This window comes from Scyliorhinus torazame, chromosome 20 (genome assembly GCF_047496885.1).
Source record: "Scyliorhinus torazame isolate Kashiwa2021f chromosome 20, sScyTor2.1, whole genome shotgun sequence".
NCBI lineage: Eukaryota > Metazoa > Chordata > Chondrichthyes > Carcharhiniformes > Scyliorhinidae > Scyliorhinus > Scyliorhinus torazame.
Window position 1 is genome coordinate 17,919,433 of NC_092726.1, and position 21,616 is coordinate 17,941,048.

Here is a 21,616-nt window from a genome sequence, read left to right on the forward strand (position 1 = left end):
GAGTCCGAGGAGATAGGAGAGATGCTAAATGAATATTTTTTGTCAGTATTCACACAGGGAAAAGACAATGTTGTCGAGGAGAATACTGAGATTCAGGCTACTAGACTAGAAGGGCTTGAGGTTCATAAGAAGGAGGTGTTAGCAATTCTGGAAAATGTGAAAATAGATAAGTCCCCTGGGCCGGATGGGATTTATCCTAGGATTCTCTGGGAAGCTAGGGAGGAGATTACTGAGCCTTTGGCTTTGATCTTTAAGTCATCTTTGTCTGCAGGAATAGTGCCAGAAGACTGGAGGATAGTAAATGTTGTCCCTTTGTTCAAGAAGGGGAATAGTGACAACCCAGGTAACTATAGACCAATGAGCCTTACTTCTGTTGTGGGCAAAATCTTGGAAAGGCTTATAAGAGATAGGATGTTTAATTACCTGGAAAGGAATAATTTGATTAGAGATAGTCAACACGGTTTTGTGAAGGGTAGGTCGTGCCTCACAAACCTTATTGAGTTCTTCGAGAAGGTGACCAAACAGGTGGATGAGGGTAAAGCAGTTGATGTGGTGTATATGGATTTCAGTAAAGCGTTTCATAAGGTTCCCCACGGTCGGCTACTACAGAAAATACGGAGGCATGGGATTCAAGGTGATTTAGCAGTTTGGATCAGAAATTGGCTGGCTGGAAGAAGACAAAGGGTGGTGGTTGATGGGAAATGTTCAGATTGGAGTCCAGTTAATAGTGGTGTACCACAAGGATCTGTTTTGGGGCCACTGCTGTTTGTCATTTTTATAAATGACCTGGAGGAGGGCGTAGGAGGATGGGTGAGTAAATTTGCAGATGACACTAAAGTCGGTGGAGTTGTGGACAGTGCGGAAGGATGTTACAAGTTACAGAGGGACATAGATAAACTGCAGCGCTGGGCTGAGGGGTGGCAAATGGAATTTAATGCAGAAAAGTGTGAGGTGATTCATTTTGGAAGGAATAACAGGAAGACAGAGTACTGGGCTAATGGTAAGATTTTTGGCAGTGTGGATGAGCAGAGAGATCTCGGTGTCCATGTACATAGATCCCTGAAAGTTGCCACCCAGGTTGAGAGGGTTGTTAAGAAGGCGTACGGTGTGTTAGCTTTTATTGGGAGAGGGATTGAGTTTCGGAGCCATGAGGTCATGTTGCAGCTGTACAAAACTCTAGTGCATTTGGAGTATTGCGTGCAATTCTGGTCGCCACATTATAGGAAGGATGTGGAAGCATTGGAAAGGGTGCAGAGGAGATTTACCAGAATGTTGCCTGGTATGGAGGGAAGATCTTATGAGGAAAGGCTGAGGGACTTGAGACTGTTTTCGTTAGAGAGAAGGTTAAGAGGTGACTTAATTGAGGCATACAAGGTGATCAGAGGATTAGATAGGGTGGACAGTGAGAGTCTTTTTCCTTGGATGGAGATGTCTAGCATGAGGGGACATAGCTTTAAATTGATGGGAGATAGATATAAGACAGATGTCAGAGGTAGGTTCTTTACTCAGAGAGTAGTAAGGGCGTGGAATGCCCTGCCTGCAACCGTAGTGGATTCGCCAACACTAAGGGCATTCAAATGGTCATTGGATATACATATGGACGATAAGGGAACAGTGTAGATGGGTTTTTAGAGTGGTTTCACAGGTCGGCGCAACATCGAGGGCCGAAGGGCCTGTACTGCGCTGTAATGTTCTGTGTTCTATGTCTGTGTCTGATCTGGTACTGAACAACTGCAGCTTTGATCTAGTACTGAAAAACTGCAGTTTAAAGCTCTTTTCCACAGTCTCAGAAGGGGACTCCTTCAGAATTAGCATCATATTGATATTTCCAACGGTGATTTCCTTCCTGCTATTTTGCTCAAATAATGTTGTGATGTAAATTCATTCCATTAGAAATGGGTGTGTGTAGGGTATGTGTCCGTGTGTGGGGGGCTGTGTGGTTGAGATTGCTAGATTGATTTTTCTATTTCACAAAGGTTTCTGAATGTTTTTTGCCTGAAGGGATAGTTGGGGCAGGGAAGAAGTTCAAGTTAATAAGCGATAGAAGGATTAAGTGGATGCAGTAAGAATATATTTCCCACAAATATGCATTTAGGGATTACTGAGATAGCGCGATTTCAGTGCTGACCTGTGACAGTTGTTAAATTTCAGTGCTGACAGTAACATGGCTTAAAGAGGGACTGGAATGGCAGCTAAACATTCTTGTTTGCAGAGTTTTCAGACGAGATCGAGAAGGGAATAAAAAGGAAATGCAGGTGTGTGGAAACTTTGGTTCGGGAAGCAATTCTAGCTGTGAGGAAGGACACTGTGTTAGGAGGATCATGAATTGAGGTCATATGGATTGAGATGAGGAACACAGTCACACTACTGGGACTGTAGTCTAGACACAACAGTCAGATGGAGAATGAAGAGCAAATGTGCAGGCAAATCTCTGACAAGTACAACAAAACAGTATGGGAAGTAATAGTTGGGGGATTTTAACACCCCGATATTAACTGAGATAGTTTTAGTGTCAAAGGAACAGAGGGAACAGAATTCTTAAGGTAAATTCAGGAGAACCTTGTGGCAAGTATGTAGCAAGTCCGACAAGAGAGGGCACGGTTCTAGCCTTAGGCTTGAACCTCCTGGCTGTTCACGCTGGTGGGATCTTCCAGCCCTGCTGACGGCCCACCCCCCACCGCGGTGGCGAGGGACGCATTTAATGGGAAATCCGGTTGGCAATGGCGGGACCAGAAGATCCTGCCACTGGCCAATGGCGGGCCACCTCCACAAAACACGCAACTGGTCAGGTGGAAGGAATGACAGAGGAAGAGGATTTTGGTAGCAGTGATCAGAATTCGGCTAGTTTTAACATAATTATGGAAAGGACAATGATAAAACAGGAGTTAAAGTTCTAAATTGGGACAAGGCCAATTTTACTAAGCTGAGGAGTGATTCAGCAAAAGTTGACTGGAAATAGCTACTTAAAGGTAAATCAGAGTGTCAGAGCAGTGGGAGGCATTCAAAGGGGATTATTCAGCGTGTTCGTAGTCAATATGTTCCCAAAAAGCAAAAGGGTGGATGGTCAATTCTAGAGTCCTCTGGATGTCAAGGAACTTGTAGATTAAGATAAAGCAGAAAAAAAAAGCTCATGTCAGACACCCGGAACTCATACGACAGAAAGAGGAGAAGAATATATCAGGAGGAAGGGTAAAATCAAAAAGGAAATTAGGAAAGCAAAGAGAGAGCATGAAAGAATATTGGCAAGAAATTCAAGATGAACCCAAAGATGTTTTATCAATACGTTAAGAGTAAGAGGATAACCAAGGAAAGAGTAGGGCCCATAAAAGACCAAAAGGTTAACTGGTGTGTTGAGTCAGAGGATGAGAGTGTGGTTCATAATGAATATTTTGCATATTTCACAAAGGAGAGGGACAATGCAGACACTGGTGAAAGATGAGATCTTGGATGTGATAAACGTAGGGAGAGGAGAAAGTGTTACGGGAAATAGCATCCTTCGTAGTGGATCAACCACCAGGGCCGGTTACCCCAGGCTGTTAAAATAAACCAGGAAGGAAATTGGGGAGTGTTTAACTGTAATTTTCCAATCCTCACCGATACAGGTGAGGTGTCGGAAAGTTGGACGTTAGTTAATGTTGTACCTTTGTTTAAAGAGAGAGGGAGATAGACTGAATCATTACAGGCCAGCCAGTCTGACCTTCGTAAGGGGCATATTATTGGAATCAATTCTGAGGGACAGGATGAACTGTTAATCAAGGACAGTCACCATGGATTTGTTAAGGGAAGGTTGTGTCTCACTGATTTGATTGAATTCTTTGAGGAAGTAATGAGGAGGCTTGATGAGAGTAGTGATGTTGACATGGTCTATATGGATTTTGGAAAGACTATTTTTGACAAGGTCCCATATGACTGGCTGGTTGAAAAAAATAAAAGCTCATGGGACCAAGGGGAATAGAGCAATTTTTGGATACAAAATTGTCTAAGTCGATGAATCAGAGGGTAATGGTTGATGTATGCTTTTGTGACTAAGAGGCTGTTTTCAGTGGGGTTCCGCAGTGTTCAGTACTAGGTCTATTGCTTTTTTGGGGGTATATATTAATGATATGGATGAAAATGGAGGGGAAATAGTCAGGAAGTTTACAGGCAACCCAAAAATTGGCTGTGCAGTAAATAGCAAGGAGTCATCAATCGACTGATCGGGTGGGCAGAAAAGTGGCAAATGGAATTCAACTCAGAAAAGTGTGAGGTGATAGATTTGAGGAGGTAAAACAAGACAAGGATTACACAATAAGTAGGAGGATATTAAGAAGGTGTCTGACGGGGGAGGGTACGCAGCTTCCCTCTAGACAGGAAATCAGGTACCAGGTTCAACTCTTTCGGTGGAACCACCACGTGCCGTCAAACGGAAGGGGTACAACACACCCGCGGGAATGGTGTGTGACCTTTAATTTCTCCCTTTAGTTGCTAGAGAAAGTGTGTTCGGCCGCAGGAACGTGGACACTATGCTAGGAAAAGCCAACACTGAAGACTCGGAGCCTGTCCACAGATCCCTGAAAGTACAAGGACTGATTGGTAAGATGGTTTAGAAGAGGTATAGACTCCTTTCATTTAAAAGCTAAGGCATAGAATAGAATATAAGAGCTGCGAGGTTATGCTCAAACCATACAAAACATTAGTTAGGCCACAACTGAAGAACTGCGGTCACCTTACTACAGAAAAGATGTATTTGAATTAGAGAGGGTACAGAGGAGATTTACAAGGATGGTGCCAGGACTGGTGAATTGCAGATGAGAGAAAGATAGGATAGGCTGGGGTTGCTCTCCTTGAGGGGAGACCTGATGGAGACGCACAGAATTGTGAGAGACCTTGATAGAGTGGATGGGAAGGGCCTCTTTACTTTAGCAGAGAGGTCAGTGACTAGGAAGGCATAGATTTAAAGTGATTGGTAGAAAGATTAGAGGGAAGATGAGGAAAAAGATGAGGGGCGACACGTGGCACAGTCATAAGCACTGCTGCCTCACAGCTCCAGGGACCTGGGTTCAATTCCGGCCTTGGGTGACTCTGTGCGAGTCTGCACTTTCTCCCAGTGTCTGCGGGGGTTTCCTCTGGGTGCTCCGGTTTCCTCCCACAGTCCAAAGATGTGCGGGTTAGGTGGATTGGCCATGCTAAATTGCCCATAGTGTCCAAAAGATTAGGTTGGGTTACTGGGTTGACAGGGATAGGGTGGATGGGATTAAGTGGGGTGCTCTTTCCAAGGGCCAGTGCAGACTCGATGAGCCGAATGGTCTCCTTTTGCACTGTAAATATTATGATTCTATGAAAAACGTTTTTCACCCTGAGGGTTATTTGGGGGAGGGGGGTTGGAACTCACTGCCTGAAAGGGTAGGAGAGTCAGAAACCCACAATTAATTTTAAAGGTGTCTGGATCTGGATCTGCACATCAAGTGCAGTAACCTATACGGCTGCAGACCAAATGCTGGCAAGTGGGATGAGGCTGGATGGCTCATTTGTCAGCCAGACCAGACATGATGGGCCAAGTGACCTCCGCTGTGCCGTAAGCTTTCTCCGAATCTATCAAGCATGATCTCATTGAATAGCAGCAGGACAAGGTGGAGAGGCTAAATACATCTTCCTGACCCCATGCAAGTACTCCGAATATTCACTTTTGGAAGAGGAAAGCTCACTGGGTCTTGTTAATTTTTTATATCCCCGTCGTGGACTTTCGATTACACCAACTGCTCCCAGCCACACGCAGTGGGCTCTCTGGATATTGGCACCGTGGGCTGGCTTGTGGTCAAAAATGTGAAAGCGACTGGACCTCCATTCTTGTGTATTCGTGCTCGGTTCCACTCACACTTCCTGTATTCCTGAATCAGGAAGGGTTAGTCAATTTTAAAATCAGACCGAGGAATGTGTTCAGCTGAATAGGATAGATTGAGCACCAGTTGGTTGCTTGCTGCCATTGCAACATGACAGCACACTGACAGAAAATTAAGCAGAAGAAGAAAACCATTCACTCACAGCCTGCCTGTCATATTTACAGTTTCAGACAATGCTATCATAACTTAATATTTTAGAACAAGAATTACATTTGGTCACCGGATTCTGAGAAATCAGATGGAGTGTTGAGCTTTGGATTTCTGCAGCTCATGCATACTACAGACTAGGCGTGCCAGATGGTGCAAAAGTGGGGTCTGGTAATGTGCCGTACAACAGGCGCCTTTTTAAGAGCATTATCAGTGGGCAACTAAAGGTGACTGCCTGCTTGCACCTTTATTACGTGGGAGAAAAGCACAACTCTACACATGGGCTCAAACACAGTCCCGAATGCTCCTCGCCCACCTATTACTGTCAAGGAAATGGTTGGAAGCATTTAGGGAGAAGACCTGAATGAGTGTCAAACGCTTGGTATCTACCCACGCACTGATTTGGTTCCTTGGATCATTAAGTATAAGCTCCCGGTGGGGTCTCCATTATCAAGAGGGAGCTGGTCAGTGCAAAAGAGTGAGCTGCCTGCTATGTTACAGCAGCAGCAGCAGTAGCAGCAAAGCAGCCTGAAGAGTAAGATACTCCCATGCACTGCCTCCAACAGGAGGTGAGTTTAGAATGGAGATCATCAACCCCAGTTGGGGTAGAAGCTTGGGGCTTGGCCTCACCTACCCGTTCTTCCTAATTTTGGAGCAGGATTGCAGAGAAACATCTCCCCCAGTATCCTATCCAAAAAAGCTGATAAACATACGGACAAAAGCGGATAGGAAAAGACTCTCTGGTCAACGTAGCCCACCATAATTGCGATATCTTGCATGTCACAGTATTTACAAATCGCGAGCTCCCAAAAAAGCCATACAGTCTGAAAGAAGAGAAATGTGGGAATGGGGGGGGGGGCCTTTCCTGACCATCAGAAATAGAACACAGAAAGCAGCCGAGTTTATTAAAAGACACATGAGAAGTTGAACTTGATCGCATTTTTCCAGAGCTACTCTGCAGTGTGTACACAATGCTGGGTAAGTGTGCAAGAGCTTCACCATTGAGAGATTAACTGAGTTGCAGCTTGATGCAAAATCTTCAGTCTAATTAGACCATGTAGCAGCTCTAACATTGGGATGTATTCTTTAGAAATACAGGATTTTTCTTGTTCAGTTTTATTCGCATGAAGACTGGGAAATTAAAAATATACTGAAAGATACTTGCAGCCAGCTTCATGTTGAATTTCGTAACGTTTTGTGTGCAAGCACTCCAACCCAGACCACAAAAATCTGACACCCCAACGCAATACTGAGGAAATGCTACACTGTCAGATGAGATATCAAAACTGAGAACATATCAGCTCTCAGGTGAATGCAAGAGATCCCAGGCGGCTCTATTTTTAAAAGATGCAAAAGAACAAAACCACCACAAAAGCTGCAGACAATGGATATCTGATATTAAAACAGGAAATGCTGGAAATACTCAGGAAGCCTAGTATTCTCTGTGAAGAGAAAAACAGAGTTTTTTTTTTAATGTTTATTCTCCTCCATTTTCACATTTTCTCTCACATTTACATCCATCAACAATAAACAATAATCAGCAAGATATGTCAGTCCCCATAATAACAATGATCCCATCTACCCACCAACCCCCAAACCTCAACCCACATGTTTACATAAACAAATGACAAAAAGGAATCAGGCATTACCCGTAGTTACCCTTAATCTTACACAGCTCCCACCACCCCAGGTCTCCAGCTCCTCCCGTCCACTGCCTCTTGTAAAACTCCTCCGCCCACCCTCGGTTCCTTCCCCCCCAACTTTCCACCCCGGCTAGACCACTCGGACCCTGTTCTGCCAGGCTCCGATGGCCGCAGCCCCTCCCCCCACCTCACTCCCGTTCACTGGCCGGCACAAACCGGCCAGCGTGGAGGCCCCCGCCCGGGTCCCTTTCCCACTTGCCCGGCCCCAGGAAAGCCCAACGATCCCCTTTTAGCACACAAACCCCGCATATCCACCTACACCCCAAAGAACTCTCATTTTGAGTGAAAGTCCCGTCCCTTCCCTTGTCCAAATATATACCACCTTGGCTCCTTTAATCTCTACACCCGCGCGCAGTGATACAAAAAAGAAGAAAATACAGTCATGAGTTTACATCAGCACATGGCCATTCCTCAATTTGTCAGTTCTGCCAGTCCTTCTGCTTTCGCAAACTCCTCCGCTGCTTCCGCCGTTCCAAAATAAAAGTCCCTGAGCTTGTAAATCACCCTCAGCTTCGCTGGATTATACAATGCCGCACTGCACCTTGCTAATGTACAGTGCCCTCTTCACCCGGTTGAAGGCAGCCCGCCTCCTTGCCAGCTCCACCGTAAAGTCCTGGTATACACGTATACCAGCTCCAGCCCACTGCACCACCCGCTTCTGCTTGGCCCAGCTCAGGACCTTCTCCTTCACCCTGTACCTACGGAAGCACAGAGTCACTGCCCTTGGCGGCTCACTCGCCTTTGGTACAGGCCTCCACAACCGATGAGCCCGATCCAGTTCATATCGGGAGGGGTCCTCCCCCTCCCCCAATAGTTTTGCCAGCATCGCAGCAAAATACTCAGTCGGCTTCGGTCCTTCAACTCCTTCGGGCAGCCCCACAATCCTCATGTTCTGTCGCCTGGATCTATTTTCCAGGTCTTCCATTTTTCCTCGCAGATCCTTGTTAGTATCCATCACCTTCCGCATCTCTTTCCCCATCGAGGCAAGTTGATCACCGTGCTGCAATAACGTCTCCTTCACTTCCTTCAGCGCCTCCCCTTGCTCTCGCACCTCCGCCACTGCGCTCGCCATCTCCGGGAAACCGCCTCCTCCACCAGCACACTCAAAACCTCCCTCATCTCCTTCCTCACCGTCTCCATGCATTTCGCAATCTGCGCCAACTGCTTTTCAAATTCCGCAGCCATCACCTTGGTTATTTCTTCAGCCGTAAGCGGTGCGACCTTCCCTGGTGCTCCAGCCTCCATTTTTCCTGGTGACCCCACGGTGACCTTTCCACTCCCCGACGGACCTCCAGCTGGTTTTTTTTCGGCCGTTTTTTTGCTCACCCTCGACATTTTTCTTTGGGTTTTTTTCCCTCCTGTGTCTTCACAGTGCCTCCTCCGTGCCTTCTCCCTGCTTCTGCCGCCTCCGTGGATCCTGGGACCGGGCTTAAATCCCCGAAAATGCCGTTCCCGAACGGGAGCTCTCCATTGTGCGGCTGCCTCCCACCCGCTGTCACCGGAAGCCGAGAGAAAAACAGAGTTAACACTTCAGGTCGACGACCTCCCTTTCATTACTGCTCTTAGATCATCAACTCACTTTCTGCAAGCCTTCAATATATTGTCTAGATGGCCATTCTACCGATGGGCCAGAATCTCTGCTGTACTCGATGAGAGAAAGACAGAAAGGAATGTGAAAGAAATTTCTGATGGCCACCTCAAGTCAGAAAACTGGTCAGTATTTGATTTTGTATGCCAGCAGACTGAACTCATTTCAACTGAACAGGAACAAGGGAGTTCTCCCAAAGTGCAGATAAATATTTATCACTCACTCAACATCACTAAAACAGATTACCTGGACTTTTATCTCACTTGTGAGGCTCTGCTTTGTGTGGATTGCTTCTCCAAGACTGTGACTACAAATAAAAAGTACCTTGTTGGCTGTGTTGGATGAGGGAGGCCCCAAGGTCGTGAATAGCATTATCCGAAGGCAAGTTCATTCTTTTTATCGTCTTCACATTTCGGAAAGAATAGGTCTGTCTGGGTAGATTAATTAGCATCTGGCACAGATGCAAAAATTGTGCAGGTTAAGGTAGTGGGGATTTGAAATAATTCTGCGCTATACAAAAAAAACCTATAATTTTTCTAAAGAACTGTTCTGTTCCAATTATTTTTATGTTTTATTGTTTTGAGGATCAACGAGGTGGATCAGTTAAAAAGCATCAAGAGACAAGTGAATTCGTCGTTGAAGAGAGATGGGCTTTTGGAATATGCCAGTAAAGTTGTTATTGATGTTGATCTTTGAAAGTTTAATGGGCTTATCTTTCCCCAAAAGTTCTGATATTCTCGATCAAAAATGAATGGGAATGGAAATTGTTCAATTCATTCCAAAGATGGCATAAAACAATGGTACAAAGGAGCAGCACAGTGGTTAGCACTGCTGCCTCACAGCGCTAGGGACCTGGGTTCAATTCGACCTTCGGTGACTGTGTGAAGTTTGCACGTTCTCCGTGAGTTTCCTCCGGGTGCTCCGGTTTCCTCCCACAGTCCAAACATGTGCATGTTCAGTGGATTGGCCATGCTAAAATTGCCCCTTAGTGTCCAACAACGTGCAAGTTCGGCGGATCCGCCAGGCTAAAGTTGCTCCATGGTGTCCAACGATGTGCAGTTTAGGTCGGGTTGCAGGAATGGGGCAGGGGAATGGGCCTAGGTGGGGTGCTCTTTCTGAAGGTCGGTGCAGACTCGATGGGCCGAATGGCCTTCTGCACTGTAGTGATTCTATGGAAATGGAAAACACTAAGTCAAAAAGTTTGCATTTCCACTGGCTGTACAACCATTGGAGTTAAAATTGCGGAGTATTGGCTTTGGCATTTACTGAACATGATTGACAAAGTGTCATCAAATCCATCGATCTCAGAATACTCCAGTTTCTGATCAGCTTTCGGTTTGCTGTGTTTTCTCACTCTCACATTACAAGCAATGATTTGGGATCTGATTTTATCATAAGGAGTGAACTTTTCATTGTGCGAGGCTATCTTAGCTCGAATTCATGTGCATTGCAGCTACTCGGCATTGAACCTTAACATATCATTGTTCATTACATTTTGCTCCATGTTAAATGTGTTGCTTTTCTTTCCTTTAGATTTGATTTTTATTCTTTCCTTCAGTACACACCACCGCCAAATAATAGAGGGTATGAAACTGCTCTCTTTTGACACCTCTGCCTGTGTGAACTGGAGTATTCCACAGTGACTTGCACAAAAAAGTCACTCCCGAAACACTTGGCCTTAACAGTAAAAATGAGATGGAACTTGCTGCATCTGTGCATTCCAAGATTGAAGACATTTCCTGCTCACGACACACCAGATTGGGTCATGTGAGCCCAAGACACTGGCCTGAATTATCCAGTTCCCCCAGCCCTCGTGGTGGGTTTTCCAGTGACGGAGTCAGCTCTCCATTGACCGCTGGCAGGATCTTACAGTTCCGCAGAAGCCAATGGCCATTTGTGTTGCTTGCTGGCCGCACCACCAGGGAATCCACCTCGGGAGATTGCTATCAGCAAAACCGAAAATCCCACCGGCGAGAAGGGCTGGAAAATCTCTGTCCTTGTCTGACATAATAACCCAGCATACTAATTTACAAATGACACATCGGACTCATATTATTCGAAGGAGGCTGTTCAATACATCATATCACAACCAGAAATTTGATTAAGCTAGCCAATTCACCTCACTCCCCAGAACTTTCCCTGTCACTCTGTAAATCTTTACACATTTGAGTATTCATCCAATTCCACTTTGTTTATGAGGAATCTGCTTCCACCAAACTTTAGGGCAGTGTATTCTAGATCTGAACAATCTGTCGTGCAAAACAAATTGCTAATTTTGCCTCTGCTTATTTTTCTGAAATCAGTGTGTCCCCGTCACCGATACTTTTACTACTGGGAATAATTGCTTCTTATTTATTCTATCAAAACCTCTCATGACTTTGAACACCTCCATAAAATCTCCTCTTAATCCTCTCTGTTTTGAGATGAACAATCCCAACTTCGCCAGCCTCCCCACATCACTGGTGGGTTAAATTCCATTTGCCACTTTTCTGCCCACCTGACCAGTCCAGATTTGTCTTTTAACAAATCCATGCCAACGTTTGTTTATTCACCCATAGTTTTCTAAATGCCAATTCATTTGTCCCGGGTTCTCTCTCTTTCTTCATCCTTGGTTGTCTATGGTATGGATTGCTAAACATGGCTCCCCAAACATCTCCATCTCTCCTTGATACCATGAAACCACAATGTGCCATACAGAAAAGGCAGGTCTCAAGGGCCACTTCAGCGGTGCAGGGACTGAAGCGAAATGAGTGCTATTAAACACGACACTCCTTGTGATCAACAGTAGATGTCTCCTTAATCAGCCCTTCCCTTCCTTTCACTTACTCTTACCCTTTTCTTGTTTTTAAGATTGGATTCTCCTTAATGTTAGTTGCTATTCTATGCTCTTACTCTTTCTTTGTCCCTTCTTTTATTTTTTAAGATCTCCTCAAATTCTGACATGCTGAGGCAGAGGACAACACAAGACAATGTGTTATGCTGTACTTCAGAAAAACAGTTGTCACTTTTATAATTCCACCTAAAATTTGAAGATGAGCTCAACTGCAATGTTTTTATTGCCATTGTAAGTCATGTTTTCCCTTCCCTTCCACTACTTTTGCCCTTCTTTGGCTCTCTCATGACAAAATTCCCTTTTACGCTCTTCTACATAGGGGATGGCAGAACTGTCTTATGAAGAGAGATTGGGCAAACTGGGCATGTATTCTCCAGAGTTTCGAAGAATGAGAAGGGCGCTCATTGAAAGCTACAAAGTACTTAAATGAATAGACAGGGTAGCTGCAAGTAAGATGTTTCTCTTGGTTGGGGTGTCCAGATCCTGGGAGGGCAAAATTTCAAAAGAAGGGGGATGCCACATCGGGCCGAGATAAGGGGAAATTTCTTTCCACATAGGGTTGTGAATATTTGGTATTCTGTACCCACAGAGGGCCGTGGAAACTCAAGTCATTGAGTATGTTTAAAGTTAGAGATTGATAGATTTCTGATTGAGGGTTATGGGGAGAGCGTCTGTAAAAGGCATTGGCATGTCCGAACAGCCATGATTGAACTCAATGGGCTCAATGGGCTGAACGGCCTCCTCCTGAACATAGAACACGAATGAAATGAAATGAAAATAAAATGACAGAAAACACAGAACATAAGTGCAGAAGTAGGCCATTCGGCCCATCGAGTCTGCACTGAACCACGTAAGCCCTCACTTCCACCCTATCCCGTAACAGCCTCCCCGAACAGGCTCCGGAATGTGGCGACTAGGGGCTTTTCACAGTAACTTCATTTGAAGCCTTCTTGTGACAATAAGCGATTTTCATTTCATTTACATTTAATCCCCGTAACCCAATAACCCCTCTTTAGACACAAAGGGCAATTTATCATGGCCAATCCACCTAACCTGCACGTCTTTGGACTGTGGGAGGAAATCGGAGCACCCGGAGGAAATCCATGCACACACGGGGAGAACGTGCAGACTCCGCACAGACAGTGACCCAGCAGGAATCGAACCTGGGACCCTGTTGCTGTGAAGCCACAGTGCTAGCCACTTTTGCTACCGTCCTGTTCCTATGTTTCTACTCCCATTATGTCAACCATTGGAAACTGGGACAGTGCCTTCTTTGAGTAATTTACTGTGGTTACAAAGTGGAGCCTTGGAGATTCTACTTGTTGCGGATCACAATTGAAAGATTCAGGCCAATTTGTACTGCAGCACACAGTTTGAATCAGACTATACTCGTGGCTTGAAATAGGTCAAGTAGCCTTTTGCCTTCAGTTCGAAGAGCAGCCGGAAATGAATAAAAGGGTTAATTGAATGAGGCACTAGCGAGTATATTGATATCAAACAAGTCTTCAATGGCCATTGGATTTATTTCCACTGCCGTCCATAATTAATACTACCAGCTGACCTCAAGACAGAAGATTGCTTCCATGTACCCTGCAATTTTATAAAATAATCATTAAATATTATTTCTCTCTTCTATTCTCAATTTAAAAACACAATAGTACATTTACAATGTTAGGTGCACTACACAGTCATAATTCGATCAAGTGTTTATGCTGATACTAGAATTTATGAATGTCAGCAGAGTCAAAAGAGTAAATTGCAGCCCTAAACTCACTGCCTGCAGATAATTATATGCTGAACGGTCCTTTTTCCTTTCAAATAATATTTGCTTTCCACCTTCTTCACTGTTGCATGGCAGGCATGATAAGCACACCATAATCTGATGTGATGTTTGGCATAGTGAAAAAGTATACCAACATAATGTGGGTTTTGAAGCTTTTTCCACACAGCAGTTGTTCAGGACCTGGTAAACAAAATGTGGAATAGAAGATGTTCATCTGCGTCTGTCCACAAACTATACTATTGTTTGACAAATAGTTACGTGGTACAACAGTACCACCATTTCTCCAGCTTCGATGTGTCCCACAAAGTTTGCAAAGATCCACAAATTGGCTCAACATCCACTTTCCGAGGGCAATTCATTTGCACAGCTTCGGATGCAAAGATTTGAACAGTCGCAAATGTATATGGGCACTGGGGCTAGAACAAGTTTAGGTATAATTTAAAGAGAAGGGGATAATTAATTACATCCAAATATAGACAAAGCTTTGGAAAGACCCATTGAAAACCTTTGCCAAAAATGAAGTGCCAAAGCACTAGAAAGTGGCAGGCAAAAATGAAGAGAAAGCAATCTCTGTAGGAAAGCAATGAAGCCATGCAGCATCTCACTTACTGACTGCTGAATTGAAGGTGGTGTTGGAAAACATGTTGATGGTGCCAACCCATAGCACTATTATTAGAGGTCAGCATTGCCGATAAAGCATGACATTTATCAGGAACCATACACCATATTGTGGCCCTTAAACCATTCACATCCAATCCAGTTGCTGCTTCAAGTTTCCATTGCCAAGAGAAGCATCTGCATATACTAGTTGGTTATGAATTGAGGTCTGGCCACCTCTGTTTACAGATTTCCGGGAAGGATTCTGGTCGGTTGGTCCAGATTACCTCCTCTCCAGTCTGACCAACTGATGACAATCTCTTCCAAACGTGTTAGACGGAGGGACTCCTACTGGGAAACCCACTGATGCCAGTAATAGCACTGATCATCACAGAATCGTCACTGTGCGAAAGGAGGCCATTTGGCCCATTGAGTCTGAGCTGACTTTCTGAAAGAGCATTCTGCTTGTCCCACTGCCCTGCCTTGTCCCTGTAACCGTGCACATATTTTTAACTCCACCAAAATTGGCAGAAAGGCCTGTAAATCTGAATACCAGCAGAAAAGTGCAATGAATAGTCAAAAAGTGACTGTGATGCAGAATCAATTGACTTGCAGATTCAAGTGACTTGCAAGTGTCTAAATTCAAATTTAGTTGTATTCAAATGCATGTAAACAGTGCACATTTTAGCAAGAAAATTAGATTTTGGATGCTCCCCAAATCCCTGAGACTTACAATTAATTGGGTGTCAAGGGACCTCAGACAAGCAGTTTATATCTGTTTAGTTGCCAGCTAGAGCTAACAAAGGGGGAGGAGGAGAGGGGTTGTTAGAGGATGGTCACTTTAATGGGGGGTGTCTCAAACAGTGCAAGTTACCAGGAAAACTCAGGAAGGCAAGCTGAAAATTGTCTTACAGACACATTCCTGGTTGCAAACAGGCCATGAAGGCTTTGTTGACCACCTCCTCATAGAAGAGCTCATGACCAAATCTTCAGGAGCCTTTCAGGTACCATGTGTCAAGTTGGTGACAAAAAAAAACAGGAAACGCACTTTTGGTAGCAGGAGGGTGGAAACCCAAACAGGGAGACACAACAGAGAGAAACAAAAAGGTAGAAGTGGAAGACGAAAAGGTAGAAAGCAAGAGTCAAAGGCAGAGGAAACAAGGCTGAACAGCAAATAGGGCCAAAGTACAAAAAACTGTGTAAAAATGTTAAAAAGACAATTCTAAAGGCACTGTATCTGAATGCAGGGAGCATTTGCAACAAGGTAGGCAAATTAACAGCTCAAACCACAGTGCACATTAATATAAACCGGTGCAATATGATTGCAATTACAGAGACATGGCTGCAGAGTGACCAAGGTTCGGAACTGAATATCCAAGGGTACCCAATATTTAGGACAGGCAACAAGGAAAAGGAGGTGGGGTGACATTGTTAGTTCAGGATAAAATCAGTGCAATAGTGAGGAGGGGGTGATATTGGCTCAGAAAATCTAGATATAGAATTAGTCTGGGTGGAGTTAAGAAGCCACAAGAGGCGGAAAACATTAGTCGGGATGGTCTATAGCCCTCCCAACAGAAGTGGTAATGAAGGGAATGGCATTCAATAGAAAATTAGAGATGTGTGTAACAAAGGTGCAACAGTAATCATGGGCAGCTTTAATCTACATGCAGATTGGACAAACAAAATTAGCAATATACTGTGGTGGATGAATTCCTGGAGTGCATCGGAGATTTTTTTTAGATTGGTCTGTCCAGGAACCAATTATGCTATCCTGGATTCAATAGTATGAAACAGTCCAATCTGATATTCGGTTCCTAAATTTAAACAAAGGAAACTATGACTGTATGAAGCGTGAATTGGCTAAGATAGATGGCTAAACTTCATTAAAAAAGGCATGATGGTGGCTAGGCAATGGCTAATATTTGATGTACAAATGCAGGCATTGCAATTATATATTCCTTTTTGACGCAAAAACACAAGAAGCAGCCCAACCAAGGATCACATTCAATCTAAAAAGGGGCCATATAAAGTTGCCAGAAAAGTAGCAAGCCTGAGGATTGGGAGCAGTTTAGAATTCAGCAAAGGAGGACGAAGAGATTGATCAAGAGGGGAAAAATAGATTACAAGAGTAAACTTGCAAGGAACATAAAAGCGACTGTAAAAGCTTCTACCAGTGTGTAAAAAGATTACTGAAGATTAACATTGGTCACTTACAGTCAAAAATGGGAGAATTTATAATGGAAAACAAGGAAATGGCAGGATAATTAAACAACTAATTTAGTTCTGTCTTCACAGAGGAAGACACAAGTAACTTCCCAGAAATGCGAAGAAATAATGGGACTAGTGAAAAGGACAGTACGAAGTCTTACAACACCAGGTTAAAGTCCAACAGGTTTGTTTCGATGTCACTAGCTTTCGGAGCGCTACCCAGCAAACTACCCAGTCTTCAGAACAGCGACCACGACACCACACAACCCTGTCATGGCAATCTCTGCAAGACGTGCCAGATCATCGACATGGATACCACCATTACACGTGAGAACACCACCCACCAGGTACGCGGTACATACTCGTGCGACTCGGCCAACGTTGTCTACCTCATACGCTGCAGGAAAGGATGTCCCGAAGCGTGGTACATTGGCAAGACCATGCAGACGCTGCGACAACGAATGAACGGACATCGCGCAACAATCACCAGGCAGGAATGTTCCCTTCCAGTCGGGGAACACTTCAGCAGTCAAGGGCATTCAGCCTCTGATCTCCGGGTAAGCGTTCTCCAAGGCGGCCTTCAGGACCCGCGACAACGCAGAATCGCCGAGCAGAAACTTATAGCCAAGTTCCGCACACATGAGTGCGGCCTCAACCGGGACCTGGGATTCATGTCGCATTACATTCATCCCCCACCATCTGGCCTGCGAAATCCTACCAACTGTCCTGGCTTGGTACAATTCACACCTCTTTAACCTGGGGTTACCCCATCTCTGGATCTGTAAAGATTTAATCACCTGCTAATGCTCGCATTCCAAGCATTGTTTGGCATCTTTGAATTTGTCTATATATGTGTTTCTGGAACAGACCTCTTCATTCACCTGAGGAAGGAGCAGCGCTCCGAAAGCTAGTGACATCGAAACAAACCTGTTGGACTTTAACCTGGTGTTGTAAGACTTCTTACTGTGCTCACCCCAGTCCAACGCCGGCATCTCCACATCATAGTGAAAAGGAGGAATGGAAGTAAATTAGTATTAGTAGAAAAACAGTGTGGGAGAAATTAATGGAACCAAAAGAGAAACAGAATGGCAGAGCATTATTTAAATGTTGATAGGCTGGGAAATGAGGCTGGGAAACGTTGACATACAAAGAGACCTGGGCCTTGTGAATCAATCACTGGAAGCAATCATGCAAGTACAGCAGACAATTAAGAAAACAAATGGTATGTTGGCCTTCATTGCAAGAGGACTAGAGTACAGCAGCAAGGATGTCTAATTACACCTGTACAGGGCCTTGGTGAGACCACAGCTGGAGTATTGTGGGCAGATTTGGTCTCCTTACCCGAGAAAGGCGATATTTGCCTAAGGGGGAATGCAACGAAGGTTCACCAGGCTGATTCCTGGGATAGCAGGATGCTGGAATGTTGTTTTCTCTGGCTCAGGGAAGCCGGGGGGGGGGGGGGGGGGGGGTTTGCTCTGGAACAAGTAGTTACAGTCTCACGATACAGGATAGGCCATTTGGGACTGAGACGAGGAGAAACTGCTTATCCCAGGAGGTGGTGAACCTGTGGCAGTCTCTACCATGGCAGGCTATGAAGGCCAATATGTTTAAGAAGGAAAAAGCTATATTTCTAGACTCTAAAAGGTGTCACGTCGTATGGGGAGAGCACAGAATCCTATATTCCCTACAGTGCAGAAGGCGGCCATTCAGCCATCAGGTCTGCACCGACCCCAGAGTATCCCACCTACCCCGACTCCCCCACTCCATAACCGCACCTAATCTTTTGGACACTAAGGGGCAATTTAGCATGGCCAATCCACCTAACCTGCAGATCTTTGGACTATGAGAGGAAACTGGAGCACCCAGAGAAAACCCACGCAGACACGGGGAAAATGTATAAACGTGACACAGTCACCCAAGGCCGGAATCAAACTGGGTCCCTGGCGCTGTGAGGCAGCAGTGCTAACCACTGTGCCATCATGCCATGGAATGACACTTGGTCTGTACTCTTTGGAGTTTAGAAGGATGAGGGGGGATCTCGTTGAAACTTACAGGATATTGAGTGGGCGTGGAGAGGATGTTTCCACTTGTAGGAAAAACTAGAAGCAGAGGACACAATCTCAGACTAAAGGGACAATCTTTGGAACAGAGATGTGGAGGAATTTCTTCAGCCAGAGGGTGGTGAATCTGTGGAACTCTTTGCCACAGAATACTGTGGAGGCCAAATCACTGAGTGTCTTTAAGACAGATACAGATAGTTTCATGATTAATAAGGGTATCAGGGGCTATGGGGAGAAGGCAGGAGATTGGGGATGAGAAAACTATCAGCCATGATTGAATGGCGAAGCAGACTTGATGGGCCGAGTGGCCTAATTCTGCTCCTATGTCTTATGGAATGGTGTTGAGATAAAGTATCAGCCATGTTGAATGACAGAGCAGGCTCAGAGGGCTAAATGGCCTTCTCCTGCTCCTACTTTCTCTGTTTCTGTGTTTTTCAGCAGAAATGATAAAATCCAAAAGCACTCAATGTTTTCAACTTCCTCTGAAGTTTCTTGGCTGAATATAATTCGTTGAGAAAAGGTGATCTTGAGATGAAATGTATATTTTTAAGTAAACAGCTGACATCTTACCTCATAATGTGCCACTCTCTGAGACTCTGAGATCAGCTGGGCACTGCATACCTTACAGTAGGTGTCAGTAAATAAATTCTGATCAACAGTTCCGGCAGACTTCATCTAATGGAAAAAAATAAATGAGACAAACACATCAGACAAAGGATCAAGGGGCGTGTAACCTCAAGCAATATTTCATAGAATCCTTAAAGGGCAGAAGCAGACCTTTCGGCCCATTGAGTCTGCACCCACCCTTTGAAAGACCACTCTAGCTAGGCCCAATCCCCCGCCCTATTCCTGTAACCCCACCCCAAGGGGCCATCGAGTCTGCTCCGCCATTTATCATGGCCAATCCACCTAACCCGCATATCTTTGAACTGTAGGAGGAAACCTACACAGTCACAGGGAGGACACAGGGAGAATGTACAAACTACACACAGTTACTCAAGGTCGGAATCGAATCCGGGTCCCTGGCGCTGTGCCACCGAGCCACCCCTGCACTACACTGATTTTACACGATCACTGATCATAGAATTTACAGTGCAGAAGGAGGCCATTCGGCCCATCGAGTCTTGGAAAGAGCACCCGACTTAAGCCCATGCCTCCACCCTATGCCCATAACCCAGTAAGGGAGGAAACCGGAGGACCTGGAGGAAACCCACGCACACATGGGGAGAATGTGCAGACTCTACACAGACAATGACCCAAGCCAGGAATCGAACCGGGGATGATCAGTGCTCCTATGAACTGGCCTTGCTTTTTGTTCCTTCAGCATTGCATATATACTGCTCTACAAAGCCTTTCTTGTTGCACCCTAACGCTATTGAAATCAAGACCTCTGACAGCATCTCCTATTTTAAAACAGGTAATTGTGACTTTTTTTTTTAAAAGTGCAAAATGGATAACATCAGATCAGACATCATTGATGCATCCCTCCATTTTCAGTTGAACTTAAAATTTGGAGAGAGGTACAATGGGCAGCTGATGATATCATCCAATGGCAACACTACCCACTAATATTACATTGCAAAATGACAAGACACCTTTGCTTTCCTCCTACCATCTTCAGGCTTTTTAAAACCCTACATTCCTTCCTGACATTTTCCTCCTGCTCTTTCACAATCTTGCTGGTGCCCTGTATTATAGTCCTGCATTCAGGTTTAGTCTTATTATTTTAAGCCCACCTATTGATAAGCCATCTGCAATTTGCACTTGCGACTGTGTCAGCCATGACTCAATGATAGTATTCCCATCTCAGAGCCATGAGCTTCTAAATTAAAGACCCAGTGCGTAGAAAAGAACGTTTGAAATAGGAGAAGTAGACCATACGGCTCCTTAAGCCTGCTCCACCATTCAAAACCACCATGTCTGATCTTATACCTTAACTCCACATTCCTGCCTTCCCCCCACCTCCCCCCAATATCCTACAATTCCCCGAGAAACATCATCCAAGTTGACACTTCAGTCGAGCTTGGGAGGGTACAACAGTGAATACACCTCACAAGTAATTCCTTGGCTGTAAAATGCTTTGAGATATGCTGAGATCAAGATAAATACACGATCTTCCTTTCTATTTTTTAAACACACAACTAAAACAGGAGTGGAGCAAATTGGACAGCTCTTTCACAGACCTGGCACAAGCATGATGAACTATCTGGCCCCCTTCTTCATTGATCATTTTATGATCCTATGACACACTCTTCCGTGAATCAGATATATTGCCACAAATCATACAAAACATTTCACAGTCATCTTTCAGTCAGATGTTATTCTGATATGAAATGTTATTAAGGCAGAGCAACACATGTAGTTGTCCGATGTTTTTAACCTATCGACAAACATACTACCTGGTTAAAACTTCTGTACGAAGGTTATAATGGCATTCATTTAAAACATGTTGTGACTTTTGCTAAAATAAACTTGTCCAGATCTTCCTCCTCACCTGCACATATAATACAGATACTAAAAGGTTCATCTGTTAGGTGCTAAGATTCCAACTTAAATTTCCATAATTTATTTTCACGACTTATGTAATGAATTTGTTGAGTTTTCTGCAATTTTAGCACAACAAATATTTGCATTTACGTAATTCCTTTAATACATTAAACATCCCAACTCACGGGAGTAGCTTCAGGCTCCATGGTGACAGGCCAATAGGTGAATGGCCAAAGAGGGAGTCTGTGAGGAAAGTTTTGAAGGTTGAAAAACAGGTGGCACAGCGAAGTGAGGTAAGAAGGGCTTGGGTTCAGATGGTGAAGGAGTGGTT

The 21,616-nt window shown here is 44.6% G+C and overlaps 1 protein-coding gene across 1 annotated transcript in view; it reads right to left on the minus strand.

Moving 5' to 3' along the window:
* LOC140396925 (zinc finger matrin-type protein 4-like) overlaps positions 1-21,616 on the minus strand; it is a 222,659-nt gene that overhangs the window by 179,116 nt on the left and 21,927 nt on the right. Inside the window, exon 2 of the mRNA XM_072485858.1 lies at positions 19,369-19,473. Within this exon, the coding sequence (XP_072341959.1) occupies positions 19,369-19,473 (105 nt within the window). The remainder of the gene's footprint in view (positions 1-19,368; positions 19,474-21,616) is intronic.